Source organism: Haliaeetus albicilla, chromosome 15 (genome assembly GCF_947461875.1).
Source record: "Haliaeetus albicilla chromosome 15, bHalAlb1.1, whole genome shotgun sequence".
Lineage (NCBI taxonomy): Eukaryota > Metazoa > Chordata > Aves > Accipitriformes > Accipitridae > Haliaeetus > Haliaeetus albicilla.
The window spans coordinates 8,418,637-8,436,157 of NC_091497.1; the positions used below are offsets into that span (position 1 = coordinate 8,418,637).

A 17,521-nucleotide genomic window follows, 5' to 3' on the forward strand; every position below is an offset into this window, starting at 1 on the left:
CAAAAAGCGCCTTTAATTTCAAAAGGCAATCTTTCAGAAGCTTCTTGTAACTTCCCTTATATTAAAGAAAAAAAAGGAAAAAAAGGCTGCTGCTGGTCAGAGGGGGTCGGGACGCCGCTCCTGGGTGAGGACCAAGACAAAGGACGTCCCGCCTGGGCATAAACATCAAGCCGAGAGCCGGCGAGCGGCCCCCCGGCTCATCCTCCGCGGCCTGGGGGCGGCGGGAGGCGAGAAGGAGAAGAAGGTGGTGGAGGAGGAGGAGGAGGAGGCAGGGGAGCTTCTTCCCTCAGCGGCACGCACCAGTAACCGCCCGGGCCGGGGGCGGGAGCGGCCGCAGCCCCGCCACCCCCTCGGCGCCCGGCGGCGGGGAACCGCGCTCCGCGGAGCTCCGGCTCGTACTCCCCCCCGCCTTGCCGCCGCGGCTCGGACTCCCCCCCGCCTTGCCGCCGCGGAGCAGCCGGCTGAGGTGAGCGGAGGGTCTCCCCCCTTCTCCCGCCCGCCGCGGGGCCGGGCAGCCGTTGGGGCGCCGGAGGGGGAGGGTGAGGGGAGCGGGCGGCGGGGGCCTCTCCTCAGGGAAAGGCGGGAGGGAGCGGGGAGGGAGGCCGCTCTCCGGAGCGGAGCCGGAGGTTTGGGCTGGGAGATGGAGCCCGGCTTGGGGCCTCCCGCAGGCCCGGCCCTGCTCGGCCGGCTGCAGCGGCACCCCGCCGAGCGCCCGGCCGCCGGGCCCGGGCCTGGTTTGCGGGCACAGCCGGGGTGAAAGGCCGCTTTTCCCCCGTGCCGCCCACCCCGGTGGGAAGGGGTGTCCGGGGGAGCAGGCCTCCGCCGCCGCCCGCGACCCTCCAGTTACGGCGGTGCCGTCCCTAACCCAGAGGGCCCCGCGGGTGGATGACAGCCCGAACTTCGGCGTGGGCACAGCTCCGTACTCCCAGGGTGGAGTAAATCTGAGAGAACGAAGGGAAAAAAGTGATCGAAAAGGGCCGTCTCAGCCCGTACGTGCTCTTTCTGCCTCCAGTGAGATACCTGGGTGGCTTGGGGCCTCCCCTCAGCTTCAGGATGCACCACTGCGAGGTCCCACTCAGTTGAAGCAGCGTGAAACTCTGTATGGATATTCCTGACTAAACACATTGGTCGAGGAGAGTAAGTGTATGCAGGGGTTTGGTTTAACTTTTTTGGCTTTAAATATCAGGGGGTTTTATTAAACCCGTGCATCTGTGAGTTAAAGACCCTTATTGCATGTGTGCTTTTTCAGGCTCCTTTTGCTTGACACACAGATTGGTAGTTTACAAAATTCATGTGCTTTCTATGTAAAGAAGTTTTTTCTATATCAAATGGATAAGCATGTGTTAGGCTTAGATCTTTGGGAGACAGGTTTCGTTATGTACAACTTAACAGTTCCTTTGACTAGGAAAAATATCCAAATAAAAGTTTTCAAGGTGTTTTAAGGAATTCAAGGCATGAACATTTTGGACAGTAGTCAGTATTTGAGCATTTTTTAAAAATCTAAGTCCTTACAAATAAAAGTGTACTTATACACTGTAAATGGAAGTAAGTCTGCAGTATATTAGAAATAGCTCTAAAGGAGATTAGCGGTGTATTTTCTTACTACTTGAGGAGTCAGAGCAGTGCAAAGTTCAGTGGTAAACCAGGCAGATCTATATTTAATACATATCAAAAATGTTAAAATACATTTCTTTGAAGGCAGCACTTGCTGGAGGCCCTGTTCATGGAAAATGAGGTGGCAAAAATGTCATCCTTGCAGGAGATGACTGCAATGTTACAAACACCCCACAATATCTTTCTAAATTAAAAAAATGTGGCAAGTGATGGAAGAATCTGGGGCAAGATGTAGTATTGCTGTAACATGTGGCCAGTAAGTTTAAGGTTAAAGATCCAAAAAGCAAGTTGTAGTGCCAAGTATTTTGGAAGATTGCCTTCCAGGGTGGCTCGAGCCAACAGGCAGGAGGGCTCACTGTCCTGTGTTCATGTTTTTAACTTCTCTGTTGAAGCTTCCAACACATTGAAATTAATTGTATAGATCAGTGAAACCTTGTGCTGGGCCTAGATACGTTCTTTGAAAGGTTGATTTGCAACCTTTTTACAGAAGTGGGGAAGACAGAAGGGTGTAACTTTTCCATATGTGGATAAAGTAAGAGAGAAGTTGTGGTTCTCTGTGGGTGTGAAAAGACAGGAATTTCCTTCAGCTTTCCCTTTGTGCAGGAGTAGATGCGGGTGTGGAGAACGGGAGAGGCTGGTAAGAGTTGGACCGTGGGTTGCTGAAGTGAGTGATCTGAGACTGATCTGGGTCTCTCTGACACTGGCTGGGGTAGGGGTTTGGTAGCTGAGGCCTGGAGGAAGTGCTTGGGTCTGTGCTGTGAAGCAGAGGTGTGTCCCACGGTCATGATTGTGGGGTGCACGCTGAGTGTGCTGACTGCAGGAAGACACCTCTGCTGTGGCTGTTCAGTGCCAGACCCCCATTTCTCCCTGTCAGAGGTCCATCTTTTTGGAGTGTGAGTCTGCTATGTGTCTGGGTTTCCTTTAGGAGGAATGTGGATGCACAGCCTGCTCACCTCCTGACACTGAGTCAGAACGTAGCCAGCGTGCATATGGAGAGCAGAGCTCACGGTGGGGCGTACCACAGAGTAGCTGTCCCAGGGGTTGCCCTGACCATAGGTTGGATGTATATACTGGGGTCCATCAAACACAGTGTAACCATCCAGTCAGAAGAGGTGATTATCCCGCTGTATTTAGTGATGGTGCGGCCTCACCTCGAGTACTGTGTGCAGTTCTGGACCCCACAATTTAAGAAGGATGTTGAGGTACTCGAATGTGTCCAGAGGAGGGCAACAAAGCTGGTGACAGGGCTGGAAGGAATGTCCTGTGAGGAGTGGCTAAAAACTTTGGGCTTGTCTAGTTTGGAGAAGAGGAGGCTGAGGGGCGACCTCATTGCTCTCTACAGCTTCCTGAGGAGGGGACGTGGAGAGGGAGGTGCTGAGCTCTTCACCCTGGTACCCAGTGATAGTGCGCCTGGGAACGGTTCAAAGCTGCACCAGGGGAAGTTTAGACTGGACATGAGGGAACATTTCTTTAGCAAGAGGGTGGTCAAATGCTGGAACAGGCTTCCTAGAGAGGTGGTCGATGCCCCAAGCCTGTCAGTGTTTATGAAGCATTTGGACAATGCCCTTAATAACATGCTTTAACTTTCGGTCAGCCCTGAATTGGTCAGGCAGCTGGACTAGATGATCGTTGTAGGTCCCTTCCAACTGAAATAGTCTGTTCTGTTCTATTCTGTTCTACCTGTGTCTGCTAATATGAGGAAAATTAAATGAGGCCAGGTTTGTAGGAAGATCTAGTGTATTTTGTTATATCAATTCATATATGTGGGAAAAGCAAACAAGCTTTTCGGCACAACAACCAACATAAAAACCTACATAAAACTGAGAGCTTGTAATTTGTGAAGGACGCGGTCCTTGCATGAGTGCATATAACAACATTGCTATTTGCATGGAAGTAGACATGTGTTGTGATTAGTGGTAGACATGTTACCACTTATACTGGAAAGGGCAACGTTAAAAATGCAGGCAAGAGGTGAGGTTCATTGCAAGTTCCTAGGAGGTGAATGGAGGAAAATATTAAGGGGGAGCCTGAATATTAAGAATGTGAAGAAACTGAAAGCAGACAGAGGAGGTATGACAAGATGGTTGGGAGTCTACAGCACAGGATCTACAAGAAGAGGTTGAGGGGGCTGGGCTTGTTTAATGTGGTGAAGGAAAGGCAAAGGGGCACTCTAATAGTGGCCTACAGTTACTTTGAGAATAGTCACAAATATGTCAGAACCGATTTTTTCTTGGTAACAGCAGATACTTGGTGACATACTGGGAAAAATGTTTTCACCAGGAGGAGAGCACAGCCGTGCAACAGGTTGCCCAGAGAGGTCATGGGCTGTTCATCTTAGAGCTGCACAAAAGCCACAGGTGATGTGAACTAGTGGTGGTGATAGCCCTGCTTTGAGCAGAAAGTTGGACTAGATGATCACCAGAGGTCCCTTGTGAACAGCATTTCTGTGAGTCTATGATACACAATGTAGAGGTGCCTACAAGAGGAACAGAGTGTATGATCAAGTATATATTGTGTGAATGTTCTTGGAGAGGTGTGTATCTGTGAGTGACCAGGAGGATGAGAAACTGAAGCATGTGTAGAAGGGACTGAAAAGCCGGGTAGGTATAAACATGGAAGATGGCGGTAAGCCAGAGGCAGCGTAGGGGACTGAAATGTTAAGAAATAGTAACAGGAAGAGCAGGTTTTTGGAGAGGAGTAGTAAGGATGAGTGAGGAAATAGTGTAGTTTTGTATGATGGAGGGAAGGATGCACCTGCCTGGGGCCAGAGTTTGAAGCAACTGAGCAGGAGCAGGGAAATGGGACACACCAAGCTGGGGAGTACTGGGAATTGTGGTGAGGCAGGGAGATAGGCCGCGGTTATTGGTTGCCATGAGGAAAAGTATTTGGCCATGCGTGGTGAAGTAGGTGACATACACAGGCCGTGAGGTGCTTCATGGGGATGAAGCGTTTGGGATCGGTGAAGTGAGGCAGCAGTGACAGGCAGACATGGTGAGGTTGTACGGTTACATGGTTGTAAGAGGTGGTCTGGTGCGTGGTGATACCGGGTGGAGGTGTGCTGGTGTGCTGAGTGAGGAGAGCATCTGGAAGCGGGGTGCGAAGGGTGTATGACTGTGTTAGGGTGAGGAAGGTGTGTGAAAACACCTGGCAGGAGGTTGGTGTGCAGGTGTTGGGAGGGTACGGAGCTGCACTAGAGAGATTGCATGGAACTGCCAGCTGAGGCACGGGAGGGTGCAGCAGCGTGAAGCAGATGTGCAGAGAGAAATGGCATATGTACCGTGTGCTGATGTGGGGGGTGACAGCTGTCACCACATCTGGGAGATGAGTAGGTGAGGCTGGAGAAGGGCGTAAAACAGCATGGGGATAGAGGAGAGTACCGTCGTGGTAGAGTGAGAAGGGTTTGTGAGTCAGGAGCAGCACGGAGGAGGGACAGGCAGGGTGGCAGGTGGGGAGGCACGTTGACGCAGCGGAGTGAAATGGGTCTATAGGGTGCCACGTATAGACTTCTGCGGTGAAGTGAAGGGAATGTGGAGAGAGAAGACGTACGCTGCGTGGCTGTGGCGAGGGTCCGTATGCATAGCAGCGTAGCGGAGGATATGTTCGTGGAGGCGGGTAACGTGTGAGGACGGTAGAGGATGCGTAGGTACACGCACGCTGGGACCCGCGGGAGAGGGCTAATTGGCACGACGCTGCCAGGGGAACGCGGAGGCGCTGAGGGGCGAAGAGAGGGGGACGTGGCCGGGATTTGTGCCGAGCACGGAGCCGAGTCCCCGCCGTGGGACACGGGTGCCGCCCTACGCGGGCGGCGCGGCACCCGCCCGCCCGCCGCCCGTGCCGGGGGCGCCGCCGCGGCGGGCCGGGCGGAGGGGGCGCCGCCGCCGCCGGGGCCGGGCGCCCGGAGGGCGGCGGGGCGGGGAGCGGAGCGGCGGGGCGGAGCGGCGGGCCGGGCCGGGCCCGGGGCGGCGCGGCCGGGCCTCACTCCCGCCTCCCGCCCCGGCAGGCCCCGGCTGCCATAGCGACGCGGAGGACGCCGGTGCCGAGCGGAGCCTGCGGGACGGAGCCCGGCCATGGTGAGCGGCGGGCAGGGCAGGGCGGGCAGTGGCGGGTGGTGGTGCGTGGCGGCCCGGGGCTGAGCCGCGTCTCTCTCCCGCAGCCCTTCACCGAACGCGCCTACTACCCGCCGGCGGCGGGGGGAGCCGGGGCCGGCGCGGGGCCGGCGGCGTTTCCCGCCTTCCAGTTCCGCGGCCGCCATGAGGGCCCGGACTGGCGGCGGCTGAGCGCCGTGGACGTGGGCCGGGTGTCGCGGGAGGGGGACGTGGCGGTCCTGCAGGAGCACCTGGAGCACGTCACCTTCTGCAGCGCCGAGCGGGAGCGCTGCCCCCACTGCCAGGGCCCCGCCGACCCGCTGCTGCTCAAGCTGCTGCGCCTGGCCCAGCTCTGCACCGAGTACCTGCTGCACTCCCAGGAGTACCTCAGCGCCCAGCTCGGCAGTCTGGAGGAGGCCCTGCGGGCGGCCCAGGCCCAGCGCGACCAGCTGGGCAAGGAGGTGGCCCAGCGCTCGCAGGAGATCAAGGGGCTCAAGGAGGAGTGCCGGCGGAGGAAGAAGATGATCAGCACCCAGCAGATGATGCTGGAGGCCCGAGCCAGCTACCACCAGGTGAGAGGAGAGGTCGCGGCGGCCCCGTCGCCCGCACCCTGCCAGCTCCCAGCCCGCCGGGGACGGGCGGCAGGGCAAGGTTCCCGCAGAGCAGCAGAGCCCCCGCTCTGCTGGGGCACGGTCGCTTGCTGGGCTAGAGGCTGGAGCTGCAGGGACCGGTGACCCTGCAAAAAGGGAGTGCGTCGCGGGCAGGTGCTCCACTTCCCATCTGTGTTTCACAGACGTTTGGGAGAGTGCTACATCGTCTTTAACAAATCCTCTTTTTACTAACAAGGGCTCTTTATTCTTGGATTCGCTTGTGACGCATCTGAAGTGTCAGGTACACACACACACACAAAACCTGTGATAAACGTGTTACTACCTTCTGTTGCTGTCTTCCCTTGCCTCTCAGCTACACGGTCAGAAAACACACAAGGGCAAGTACATCAGAACTGGTGCTAAGCAGTAACCTACCTGTCTGCGAGCTGTCACTTTCCTGCAGTAACCTTCTCCAGGCACAAAGTTTCTGCTTGTGGGTGTGACTCAGAAGTGACTCAAGCATGACAGTAAACAGCTTCAGTGGGGTAGCTCATCCCTAACTCCACAACAATCTGTTCCTTAAGGGCCTTCCCTAAGAGCCTTAGTACATTGCTGTTCTGACTCTGTGTCATGCCACTGTTTTGGGGGGAGGGGTTTTTGTGTTCTGGGCGTAATAGTTTGATTTAAGTATTTTTCAGCTTCAGCATTTTGCAACAGGTCTCAGGAATGCGGGCTGCAGCTTCAAATGTAGTCTGAAGTCTAGAGGGTATAGTGCACACAGACTTGACATGATTTCAGGCTAGCTCTTTGTGTCTAATGTTTAAAGTTATAGTTGTCTTCTTTTTCTTTTTTTCTTTTTTTTTTTTTAAATTCTTGGGATACTAGCAGTCCTGATTGTTAAAATTCTCCTTAATCGTGGAACAGTTGCAGTACAGAACCAGTGCGAGTTTTCTTATAGTATGTACCATCTTATCCCACAGTATAATACCCGTTTCAGCAGGCTGGCAAAGTTTAATTTTTTAAGACATCAGCTAAGTTGGCTCAAGCGTTTCTGTAAGGGAAAAGATACTTTATGCCTCAAGAGCGGAGCTATACATATAGTAGACTTCATGGGAACCTTGTCTCAATGCGTTCATTTGAGTGTTAGTCTTAAGGACAAGCTGCTAATGTTGTATCATTTTAGAAAGCATTTATGCAATTTACAGAGCAGTTTGTCTGTCCTGTGTTGCAAAAGAAAACTGATTGCATGCATAATTTTATGTGTAAACTTAAGTAATTCTCATACCGTGACTGCCAGTTAAGTGTTACCAAGTTTTCCTCAAATATTTGTAGGATACGACTGTCTCAGTGGAAGCTGAAGAACATGGTAGTGAACTTGGCTCATCACTAATCTTCTCTTCAGTGGCATTTACAATAGAGCAGAAATGGAAAGCCATTTCCCATTTCTGGTTTAATTTCATATAAAGTAAACGTCTGCCTCCCCTCTTTTTTCCTCTCTGGTAGTAAATTCTTGTCTCTAGAAGTTATTTAGGTTCCCATGGGAAAAGTGAGGTCAGGGAGTGATGTTGAACAGTTCCTGCAGTTCCTACAGTGTTTTCAGGATTCTGTGTGAATGCCAGAGATAAACTCTTCCTAGGGTTTGTAAATGCAGGGCAGCAGTGTGATCAGTAAACAGTAATTTTGTATTATTTATCTGTACCATTATCTTGGCTGATCTGCAGTGCCAGCTAATAAGGAGTTTGCTGGTGTTCCCAAGAGGGTAGTTCAGGTTTCATCCCCTTAAGTTTTGGCAGTTTAGCAAACACGTCTGTAAGTAGTTACTTGCCTTTTTTAGTGGAGGCATACTTTATGTCTGATGTAACCATGCTTTGGAATTCAGATTTAATGCCTTTAACCCACCACCAGTTAGGCTCAACCACACTACTATAAAATGGTACTGGTACCTACAAATTTGAGACTCGTTGGTCAATACTTTCATCTGAGTAATACAAGCTTAATTTTAAATAATAATTTTTAATCTTACTTTCTCATGCACAAAGAAGGCATAAAGTGCACATTGTGTCTAACACTGTGAAAAGTAGTTGCAAGAATAATGTTGCATAATTCAAAACCTAAATATTGCCTGTGTTAATCCTGTCTCCTGCAGTAAGAGCTTTCTTCTACTACCAGCAAGTCAAACTGACATGAAGTTTGTGCTTGAATGGATAACATTATTTCACAGCCAATTTCATTTCATAAATCATGTGCAATCTGTTACACTGTAAGCTCCCTCTTGGTTGGCAGCAATGCTTTGCTACCATACTCTTATCTCCTTACTTTGGTTTTATGTTAGCACTTTTTTGCATTTGTCCAACAAAATTTGTCTTAATAATTCATGGCTTTAGTGTTTGCTGAAAGATACCCATGTTTAATAGCCTGCCTGACATATCAGTGGCAGTATTTTAAATATTAGATGAAATCTGGGAATTTGATTATGTGACAAGGTCTTGAATCTTTTAAGTCAGTCTTTACAGTCATATCACACTGATGAGGAAAAAGGACTCAGCTGAGTATTTGTGGCTTGTAAAAGTATATTTGTCTGAGAAAAAAAAAATGTAAGAAAGAGGTAATAAGCAACCCTACCTAAAGTGATTAGGAGCTTTGATTCACAGTCTTACCAGTATGTTGCAAAGTGTGTGGATGTAGTTTCTGTCCTTGTACTACCCATCTGTTTTTAATATCCTGAACATTAGTTGAATGTACTTTGAAGGTGAAGAAAAATATCTTTTAAAAAGGGTAGGATCCCAGTTTGACTTAAAATATAACTTAAAATTCAAATTAAAAAATAATAAGTAAATTATAGGAACAGTAGTTTAAACAGTTTTACACTTCAGAAGCATGCTAGGTAGCACAGTAATGTATGTATGTACGTTTTCTTGCAAAATTGTGTATTGTTACCTTATTTTGGTTGAAATGTCTGACCTTTTTACATATCTATGGTTCTTCTAGTATTGTCATCTTACAACTTGCTTATGTATATTCAAATCCATCTTTATTGGTTTTTTTTTCCGACTGTATGGTGCTCTCTTTTGCTGTGACATAAGTCTTAAGAATACCTGAGCTGCTTCTTGGCTGGAGCTGGCATGTATTTTGCTGAATAGTGTTGTCTTACTTTCTCCTTATATTTCTCTACCTACCTATATTCATCTCTTATCTGCAGTTTATATCTGAATTTAAACTTACTTGGTCAGAGTCTTTTTTGTTCAGAGTTTGTATGGCGCTAGCACAATGGGAGTCTTGCCCATGAGCACCACTGAGAGACATTAAATAACACAAATAATAACTTTACAGAAAATTTGGCATTGTGAGAGTTTTAGTCACTATTCTTGTGAAATGGAATTTTATTAGTTACCTACTTTTGACATCTGGACAAAATGTAATAACCTTAACCACTATACTTACCAAACAGATGTTACTAATAATAACTAAAATGTTTTTATCTGGTTTTTGTAGTGTCAGTTTTGTGAAAAGGCTTTTATGAACTACTCCTTTTTACAAAGTCACATGCAAAGGCGTCATCCTTTGGAAGAATCTCAGATTGGTATGTAATTTAATGTTATATAAAAAAAAAGATAAATAGTTTAGAAAAGTGTAAATATAGTGAGGATGTGCAGTCCATGCTTTTGTGTAACTGGGAAGAATGATTTTCACATTCCATTTTTAGGTGGCAGATACCAGTTTGTGTGAATGCAAGCAACACTGACAAAATGTATTGGGCAACATATGTTTTAGTCTCTGAAAAATAATTAACAAAAAATTGTATGCCATATTTACAGTACTTTTTCAAACTAACATTTTCATTGAATACTTTAGTCAGCAGCAGAGTTCAGAGCACAGTTTCTCTTCAGGTATGTGTGTTGTGAAGGTGTGGGTAAAAGGAACAAGTTGCCCTAAGGAAAACAAATTTTGTGAATATATGTGAATTATCAGTACAGAAATCATCCAGCTCGCCTGAAATCAGATAGCATAGGATCAGGCTCTTCTGAACTAAACTAACTATAAAATATAGTCAGAAAAATAAACTGTCAAGAATAACTTAAATTCATGTATCTATTATAATCTTGGTTGCTATACCACTAATTTATATACTTTTGTCTCTCTTAATTGAAAAATGTTTAGTTTGAAAAACATTGCTCTCAAAGTTTGTTTCATTCATCTCTAAATTCCCTCCTTCCTGTTAGGCTGCATGCTTATGATTTATTGCTAAGGACTAACAAGTATTGACAAATGGCAGTGATTAGAAATGAGTTAGGAAAAAAGAGCATTTGGGAGGAGAAAGAGTGGGAAGAATCTAGCAAGGTCTGAACTGTAGCTTGTCAGACAAATAAAACAGCAGGAACAGTGAGAAGGGTCTGATTAAGCGTCTGAGGAAACGTTAATATATTGGAAGAAGAAAGAAGCTCTTGTGCACTTTACACTTGATAAAAATCATAGTGGAAGATGCTGCAGAACCAGTTGAACTAATTATCATATAAAGAATTCGTCTGAAATGGCTGTGTGAGGGAAATACTCCATGCAGTTATTTCTGAAATAATATTCTGCATTATGCCCAGATTCCCAGATGATGGGCTAGTAAATCCTTGGTAAATTGATAAAATGTTTCACGATTAAAGATTGTTATAATTTTTGCATATTTTAACATGTTTTATTACAGTGACATTCTCTCTGTCTCATTCCAGATAAATAGTGAGTTGTATTCCAAATAGACTCCTTACAAAAGTTATTTAGAATAAATTAAACTTAACCAAAGTGAATAATTGAGGTTCACTTTGTCCTTCATACATCCTTTTTTGAGCCTGTGTTGCTTAGATTCCTTTGAAATTAAGAGTATATAATACTTCTTCTTGTAAATATTTCATAAACTATTTCACATTTCAGTAGTATCGGTATTTTTCAGTCTTTGAGGATAATGTTAGCAGTCCAGAGAACATATGTATTTAAAAGCATCTTTGGAGAATCACGGTAGTGGAAGGGGAAATGGTCTATGAGAGTTACGCTTCATGAAGATGTTATTGAAACACTATAGAAACACATTTGCAGTATCCCATTTCCAGAAATTACAACAAACATTTTTAAAATCTGTGTTTCTTTCAAACAGAACAGAAGAGGAAAGCAAAGACAGACAAATTGCAGGATGAGATTGATAAACTGAAGGAGCAGTTGCAGCTCACCAAGTCCCAGTTAGAGGCTGAACAACAGGCTAATATGGTCAGGTTTTCTAAGGTAATATGTAGTAAATAATATGAACTTCTCAAAAGAATTAGTACTTTGAACGGTGTTCACTCATTTTTTAACTGGAACAGAATAGCTTGCGTGCCTGGCAGCATTGGTGCTTGGGCATTAGAGCCTATCTCCCCCTCGCCACCTCATAATTTTGAACATCTGCTTTCTCCTTCCTTTTGTTTTAGACATACTTTAAATGAATACTTAAGACAACACTTCTGTTAGCACTTCCCAGTTCATAAGTGTGGTCTGTTATTGGAGCAGGTAAAATTGCCTTGCTGTGGTGAAATATAAGCTATTTTTAATATTATGATATTTTTTGATGATTAAATGTTTCTTATATAGGACTGATTTTATTTGTGACTTCATAAACTGAGTAATATTTATTCTTTGCTGTGAGCAACTTTACTGTCTAACAGAGGTGTAAAGCAGTCAAGGAAGAGAGATTGACAAGAAACAAAGCAATCTAGACCTTGCATGTTGGTCTTTAAATGCTTAGAATTTGATTGACCAGAGAGCCAAAGCAGAAAGTAATCTTAGCTAGTGCTGGGTGAATAAAAAGGCTTAAGACAGAATGAATTAAAAGCAGTAATTATCTGTTTATAATCACATGCAAGGCTTTATTTAGGATGATATTGAGTCTTGTGGTAGTGCTTAATAGCTCATAAAGAGAAAAAGAAGAGTCTCTAAGTTACCTGTTTTTGTTTTTTTTTAAAAGCTTGGTTATTTCAGATCATCTCACAGGTTTCACTTCTGTTTAAATAAATACAATCAGATAATTTTCTGTCAAAATAGGGATGGAAATTTTTTTTAAAGGGGGGGGCTTTGTGATTCACGAAGGAGAAAATTCTTCGCATAAGAGACAAGATAATTCTAATGATTCATTTAGATGTTGGTCTTGGTATTGCAGTTTGCCCTGTATCACATTCAAAAGCAGCGGTTTGCAGCTGTTAACGTAACCTGTGAGAACCTTGTCTTAATATACCACCCAAAATTCAGAACTTATTTGTGGAGTTTGAGCACGTTCAAACATAAACCCAACTGCTAAGTTTGGAAAGAAACACTATATTTTTAGTTTAAAGGGAATCAACAAAACATTGCTATCATTAATTATTTTCTTCCTGGTTTTCAGAGGAAAGGCTGGTCTCCTGTAAAACATGCAGTGTTTCTTTTCCTGAACACAGCTTTAGACTCTCCTTTCTTCAGTCCTCCTGTTCCCCTCTCCCAAGATCATTCAGCTTCCTGGTTTTTTTCATTTTCAAAAGTAACTGGATGACCAAATGAAGAGTGTGGTTAGAGTTTCACCTAGGAGTGCAAGCAGGGTCAGAATAATGAGCCTTGGCCCTATGTGGACATCTGCTAGGTATTCTACTCATTTATTCTGTGCCTCAGTTTTGAGAGGTACATCTATAACATATTTCTCCTGCCCCTCAAGCATTGTTTTTCTTATGAGATGGAACTTGGAGTATTCATAACTGCGCAGCATAGATTTTTTTGGTGCCTTAGGGGCCTATTTTGAAGTCACTTGTCTTAGTTGAGACTCCTAACTACAAGGGGACTGCCTGAAATGTCCTGAAGCTACAGCCTGCAGTGTTACACAACAAGAAGCTTTCAAAGCTTCTGTGTTTTTCTGGGATGTCAGGGAAGATAGAAGTGTGACTGGTGCAGTTTGTCTGCCATGACTGACATCCGCTGTCAATTCAGGTATCTTCTTGTCTTTTGATTGAAAGAGCAGGAGATCTTTCCCCTGTGTTTTTTTAGGAGAACCACTACTGGAGGGAATTTGGATAAAAACTGTCATGCTTCCAGGTCTTGGTGCCTTCTACTCCTTTGAGGTGAAAGGATACAGAAGAGCCTGTTCTTCATAAGTCTACAATGATTGCTTGTTATAGTTAGTCAGAGAACAAATTCAGAGTGAATGCCATGATGGAAAGATGTAGGGGTTGCCTAAAAAGTGAGTATATTCTAGGCAGTGAAGTGCAGGACTTTGAACAAGTTGAGGACTGTACAAAAATGAGTGACTAGGTAATGGAATGGTAAAAGTAATTTTACAAATAAAGTAGGGTAAATGTATATGGGGAAAAATAATTCTAAATTAATCTACAAAATGATGGTTTCTGAGCTGAGTGTTATTACTGAAGGGCAAGATCTTAAGGTTGTGATACATAGTTCCAGGGAAATGTCAGCCCGGTGGTTAGTAGCAGCCAGCAAAGAAAATCAAATATTACAAGTTATTCTGAAAAATCACGGTGCAAGCCACAGCCTAAATACTGTGTGTAGGTCTAGTCCCTTCATCTCAAAAAGGATACGATAGAATTATAAAAGTTATGGAGATGGGCTACAAGGATGATCTGTCTGTATTTAGAATGACTGAGCATGAGTTGTCAGTCTGAAAAAGAGGCAACAACTTGGTGGGGATGGAGGGTGAGATACTGATGTCTGAGGAGTCATGAGTGACATAGAACGAATAGGTATCAATCATTCACTCTCTTTTCCAGTTCAGGACCTAGCATCTATCAAATGAACCTAGCAGGAGCCAGATTCAAACAAAAAAAAGTACTTGGATCTTCTTGCAACTTGTAGTAGACCCTGGAGCTCATTGGCAAAAGGTGTTGCAGTTGCTAAAAGCTGATGCAGCCACAAGGGACCACTGCAAAAGTGTATTAGGAGAAATGTATCAAAGGTTACTAAGTTTACAAAACTGTATCAAGCTGATGAAGTCCTCTGCACTGAAAACAACTGGAAGACTATTAAGCGGAACGTGCATGTTTGCTTGTCCTGGTATTATCCTTTCCCACCAATACGCTTATGGTCTCTCTGAGAAACAGGATGCTGAACTTGGTGGACCTTTGATATGACCAAGAAAGGTTATTCATGTGTTATTCAATGAAAACTAATGAATTACAAAAACTTCTTGAAGGGTACTTGTTTTGCTAGCAAAATATATGGTTTGCTACCCCAGAATTCCTCAGAAACTGGTGTTTTTTCATGTTTTTTGATGTCACAGTGTTGGCCACTGAAAGTGACTGCTTCCCACACATAGGTTGGGTGTTTGAATTAGTATTGCATGTAGGGAAAAATAACAAATAATGTTTTAAAAATAATTTCAGGAATGTGAACAGCAAAAATCAAAAGAAGAAGAAATTCTGCAATCATTTCACAAATGGAAAGAGGAGGAAAAAGAGAAATTGGCTAATGAAATAGAAAAAGTGAAACAGATGTTTATGAAAGAGCTTAAGGAGTTATCTTCAAGAAATTCAACATTAGAAAACGTAGGTGATTTAAATTTTCCAACATTTTAAGGCATGAGTCCCTTACATTAAATGGTAGTAAACTTCACATATTTGAAATGTGGTGTGATCTTGGAGGTCTTCTTACAAAACTTTAAAAACAATGGTTGAATGATAGCCATAATTGTATCTTTGTATACTGGTACTTTATTAACATAATTTCAGTTCTTTTTTTAATAGCATTGTTTTGGATGAATGAATTATGTGTTCAGCAACTAAGTTAGCTTTTTCTTATTCCTCAACCTATGAGTCCCTGTTTATAGATTAGTAGATATTGTTGTTATTGTTGCTGTCTGTTAGGCACCCATTATACTAATATTCTCATAACTGGCATGGGGACTAACCTCTTCATTATAGTCCTGACAGCAGAACTGCATACGTTTTCAAAAGATGATCCGGAAATGCTTTCCAGAGTTTTGACTAGAAAGAGAATTGTAAAAGCGTAGGTGGGTCAGAAAGCAAATACGTAAGGCATTACCAGAGCAGCTTATATTTTGTAGCTGCTAATTCCTGTGTATATTTGCAAGGTATATTTATGTTAGATGTATATATTAATTATTACATGGAATTTGATAAATGCTTAATTCATGAGAAATGTGAGAAGTGTCTGATGCAATCTGTGTAGTTATGTTTAAAGTAAATTTTGTATTAAATGCAGTTTTAGAAAACAAAGTCTGTATACACATTCAGGTCTTCATTTTCCCTCCCCCTCCTTTTAGCAACTGTTAGAATTACAAAAATCCAATATGCAACAAAAATCCAATTTAGGGACGCTGAAAGACAGCCAAGAATTTACAGAAGAGAAACCTCAGAGTCCTCAGGATTATCACAATGTGGTTAAACTTCTTGAAAAACAGGTAACACTGTAACTTAATGTATTGCTTTTGACAGACTACTTGTGTTTGTTTCATTTTTTTACATCTCTGAGTAGGATTTTAAATCTGTAAGTAGAATTCTCATCCCTCTCAATGTCTGCAATAGCTGTTTTTAAAGATTTATTACTATTTAGTACAATCTCTATAATGAAAATCAAGGAATTATTACTATTTAGTACAATCTCTATAATGAAAATCAAGGAATTATTTCCCTTATCCTTTATAAATAAATTGTTATTTATTTATTGATCTTCTCTTATTCTTTATTATTAAATATATTTAGCTTTACCAAGTATGATTGCAGTTCAATTCCTGAAGGCTCTAACAAGCCATTTATGTCTGATGATCTTGAGGCCACTTATGGAAAAATTGGAATTTTCCATTTTCCAAGATGAAAAAAAATCCTAAGAAACTTTCTGACAAGATTTGTCAGCCTGTGGCTTTTGAGCCATATGAAGCACTTGAGCTTGTCAGGTGCAACTTCTGTATCGGCACTGTATCATCTGACGAGCACAGATGCTGGTGCTAGTGCAAATCTGTTGGACAATCCAAAGTCCCACCTATAGGAAAGACTGAGCTAGGAAGGGCCACTGAGGCCAAGGTCATTGCATTGTTCTGAGATTCGCCTGCATATCCAGGTTGTTCCTATTTAAAAAAAAAAAAAAAAAAAAAAAAATTAGTTGTGAGGTCTTTGGAAATACCCACAAACCTTTTTAATCCTTTTTTTTTTTTGATACTTTGAGACACGCATTATATATTTCATGGTTCTTGGGATGTGAAGGTTTTTGTATCATCATTGCTGGTATCATCCAGAAGTTTAGTCATTTCTGCTCAATGATGTGGAAAACTTAGTGAGTTTTACTTCATGCTTTTTATTTCATCAAAGAAAATTCCATTCAGTCTAAAACTCATATATTAATACTTTTTTAATCATCATTATACAAAATACACTGTTAATGAGTGCTTGAAATGACATTATTTGGGGGGGAAAAACCCTGCTCTTACAACTCTTACTGTTAATACACAGAGATGTGTCAAAGTACTCATGTATTTCTCACTCACAGTCACTAAGTGTACAAATCAAGGAGCAAATGCGTAGTTTCTAGAATGATTGGTAAGAAAACCACACTCGGATGTATAAAACATGCTGATGACTGTTCTAGGTCTTAAATATGGGGTTACTCAAGTTTCATGTCAATAATCTTTCCAGTATTTATGCTTTATTTAGAAAAATAAAGCTGCATATATCGAACTAAATGGTAATGTGTTATTAACAAAAAATAAAGCTGCATATATCAGACTAAATGTTAAAGTGTTGTTAACAGGAATTAATATTGATTTCCTCTATGCAGGAAAATAAGTGGACATCTAGAATACAAGCCCTTCATCATGACCATGAGACAGAAAAGTCCCTGGTAAGTGGCACAACAAACCACTTAAACTAAAAGGAGACTTTTTTTCTTATTGTCTTAGCCATTCAGTAGTTCTTGATAAGCTGTAATACATTCGTTGGATTAGAAAGCCTAGATAATCAAGAGTTTATTAAAGTGTGTCCTCTTAGATGTATTTATTATCTCTTTATTTCTGGTATGATAGGATCTTGACGTTTCAGTTAAGGCCAGGGTTGAAATGGAATTTTTCATTTAAGAATCTGGCAGGCACCTGAAACTGTATTTCTCTTTTGAAGATCTTACAACTAATTCTGTGAGCCTTGTGTTATACAGTGTTTTTCTGTGTTATGCAGATATGCTGGAGAGTTGAGATATAACTTGCTGATGTGTAGCTTTCATCTATCCCGTACCTTC

At 43.4% G+C, this 17,521-nt stretch overlaps 1 protein-coding gene across 5 annotated transcripts in view; it reads left to right on the plus strand.

The window, feature by feature from the left end:
• The first annotated feature begins 419 nt into the window (after window positions 1–419).
• DZIP1 (DAZ interacting zinc finger protein 1) overlaps window positions 420–17,521 on the plus strand; it is a 41,657-nt gene continuing 24,555 nt past the window's right edge. For all 5 annotated transcript variants that reach the window (XR_011327893.1, XM_069802455.1, XM_069802456.1 and 2 more), the window contains exons 1-8: window positions 420–466; window positions 5,615–5,684; window positions 5,768–6,271; window positions 9,782–9,869; window positions 11,427–11,551; window positions 14,662–14,823; window positions 15,561–15,698; window positions 17,069–17,131. Coding sequence is in view for 4 of the 5 variants with exons in the window: in XM_069802455.1 (XP_069658556.1) it covers window positions 5,682–5,684; window positions 5,768–6,271; window positions 9,782–9,869; window positions 11,427–11,551; window positions 14,662–14,823; window positions 15,561–15,698; window positions 17,069–17,131 (1,083 nt within the window). In the remaining variant the exon portion in view is untranslated. The remainder of the gene's footprint in view (window positions 467–5,614; window positions 5,685–5,767; window positions 6,272–9,781; window positions 9,870–11,426; window positions 11,552–14,661; window positions 14,824–15,560; window positions 15,699–17,068; window positions 17,132–17,521) is intronic.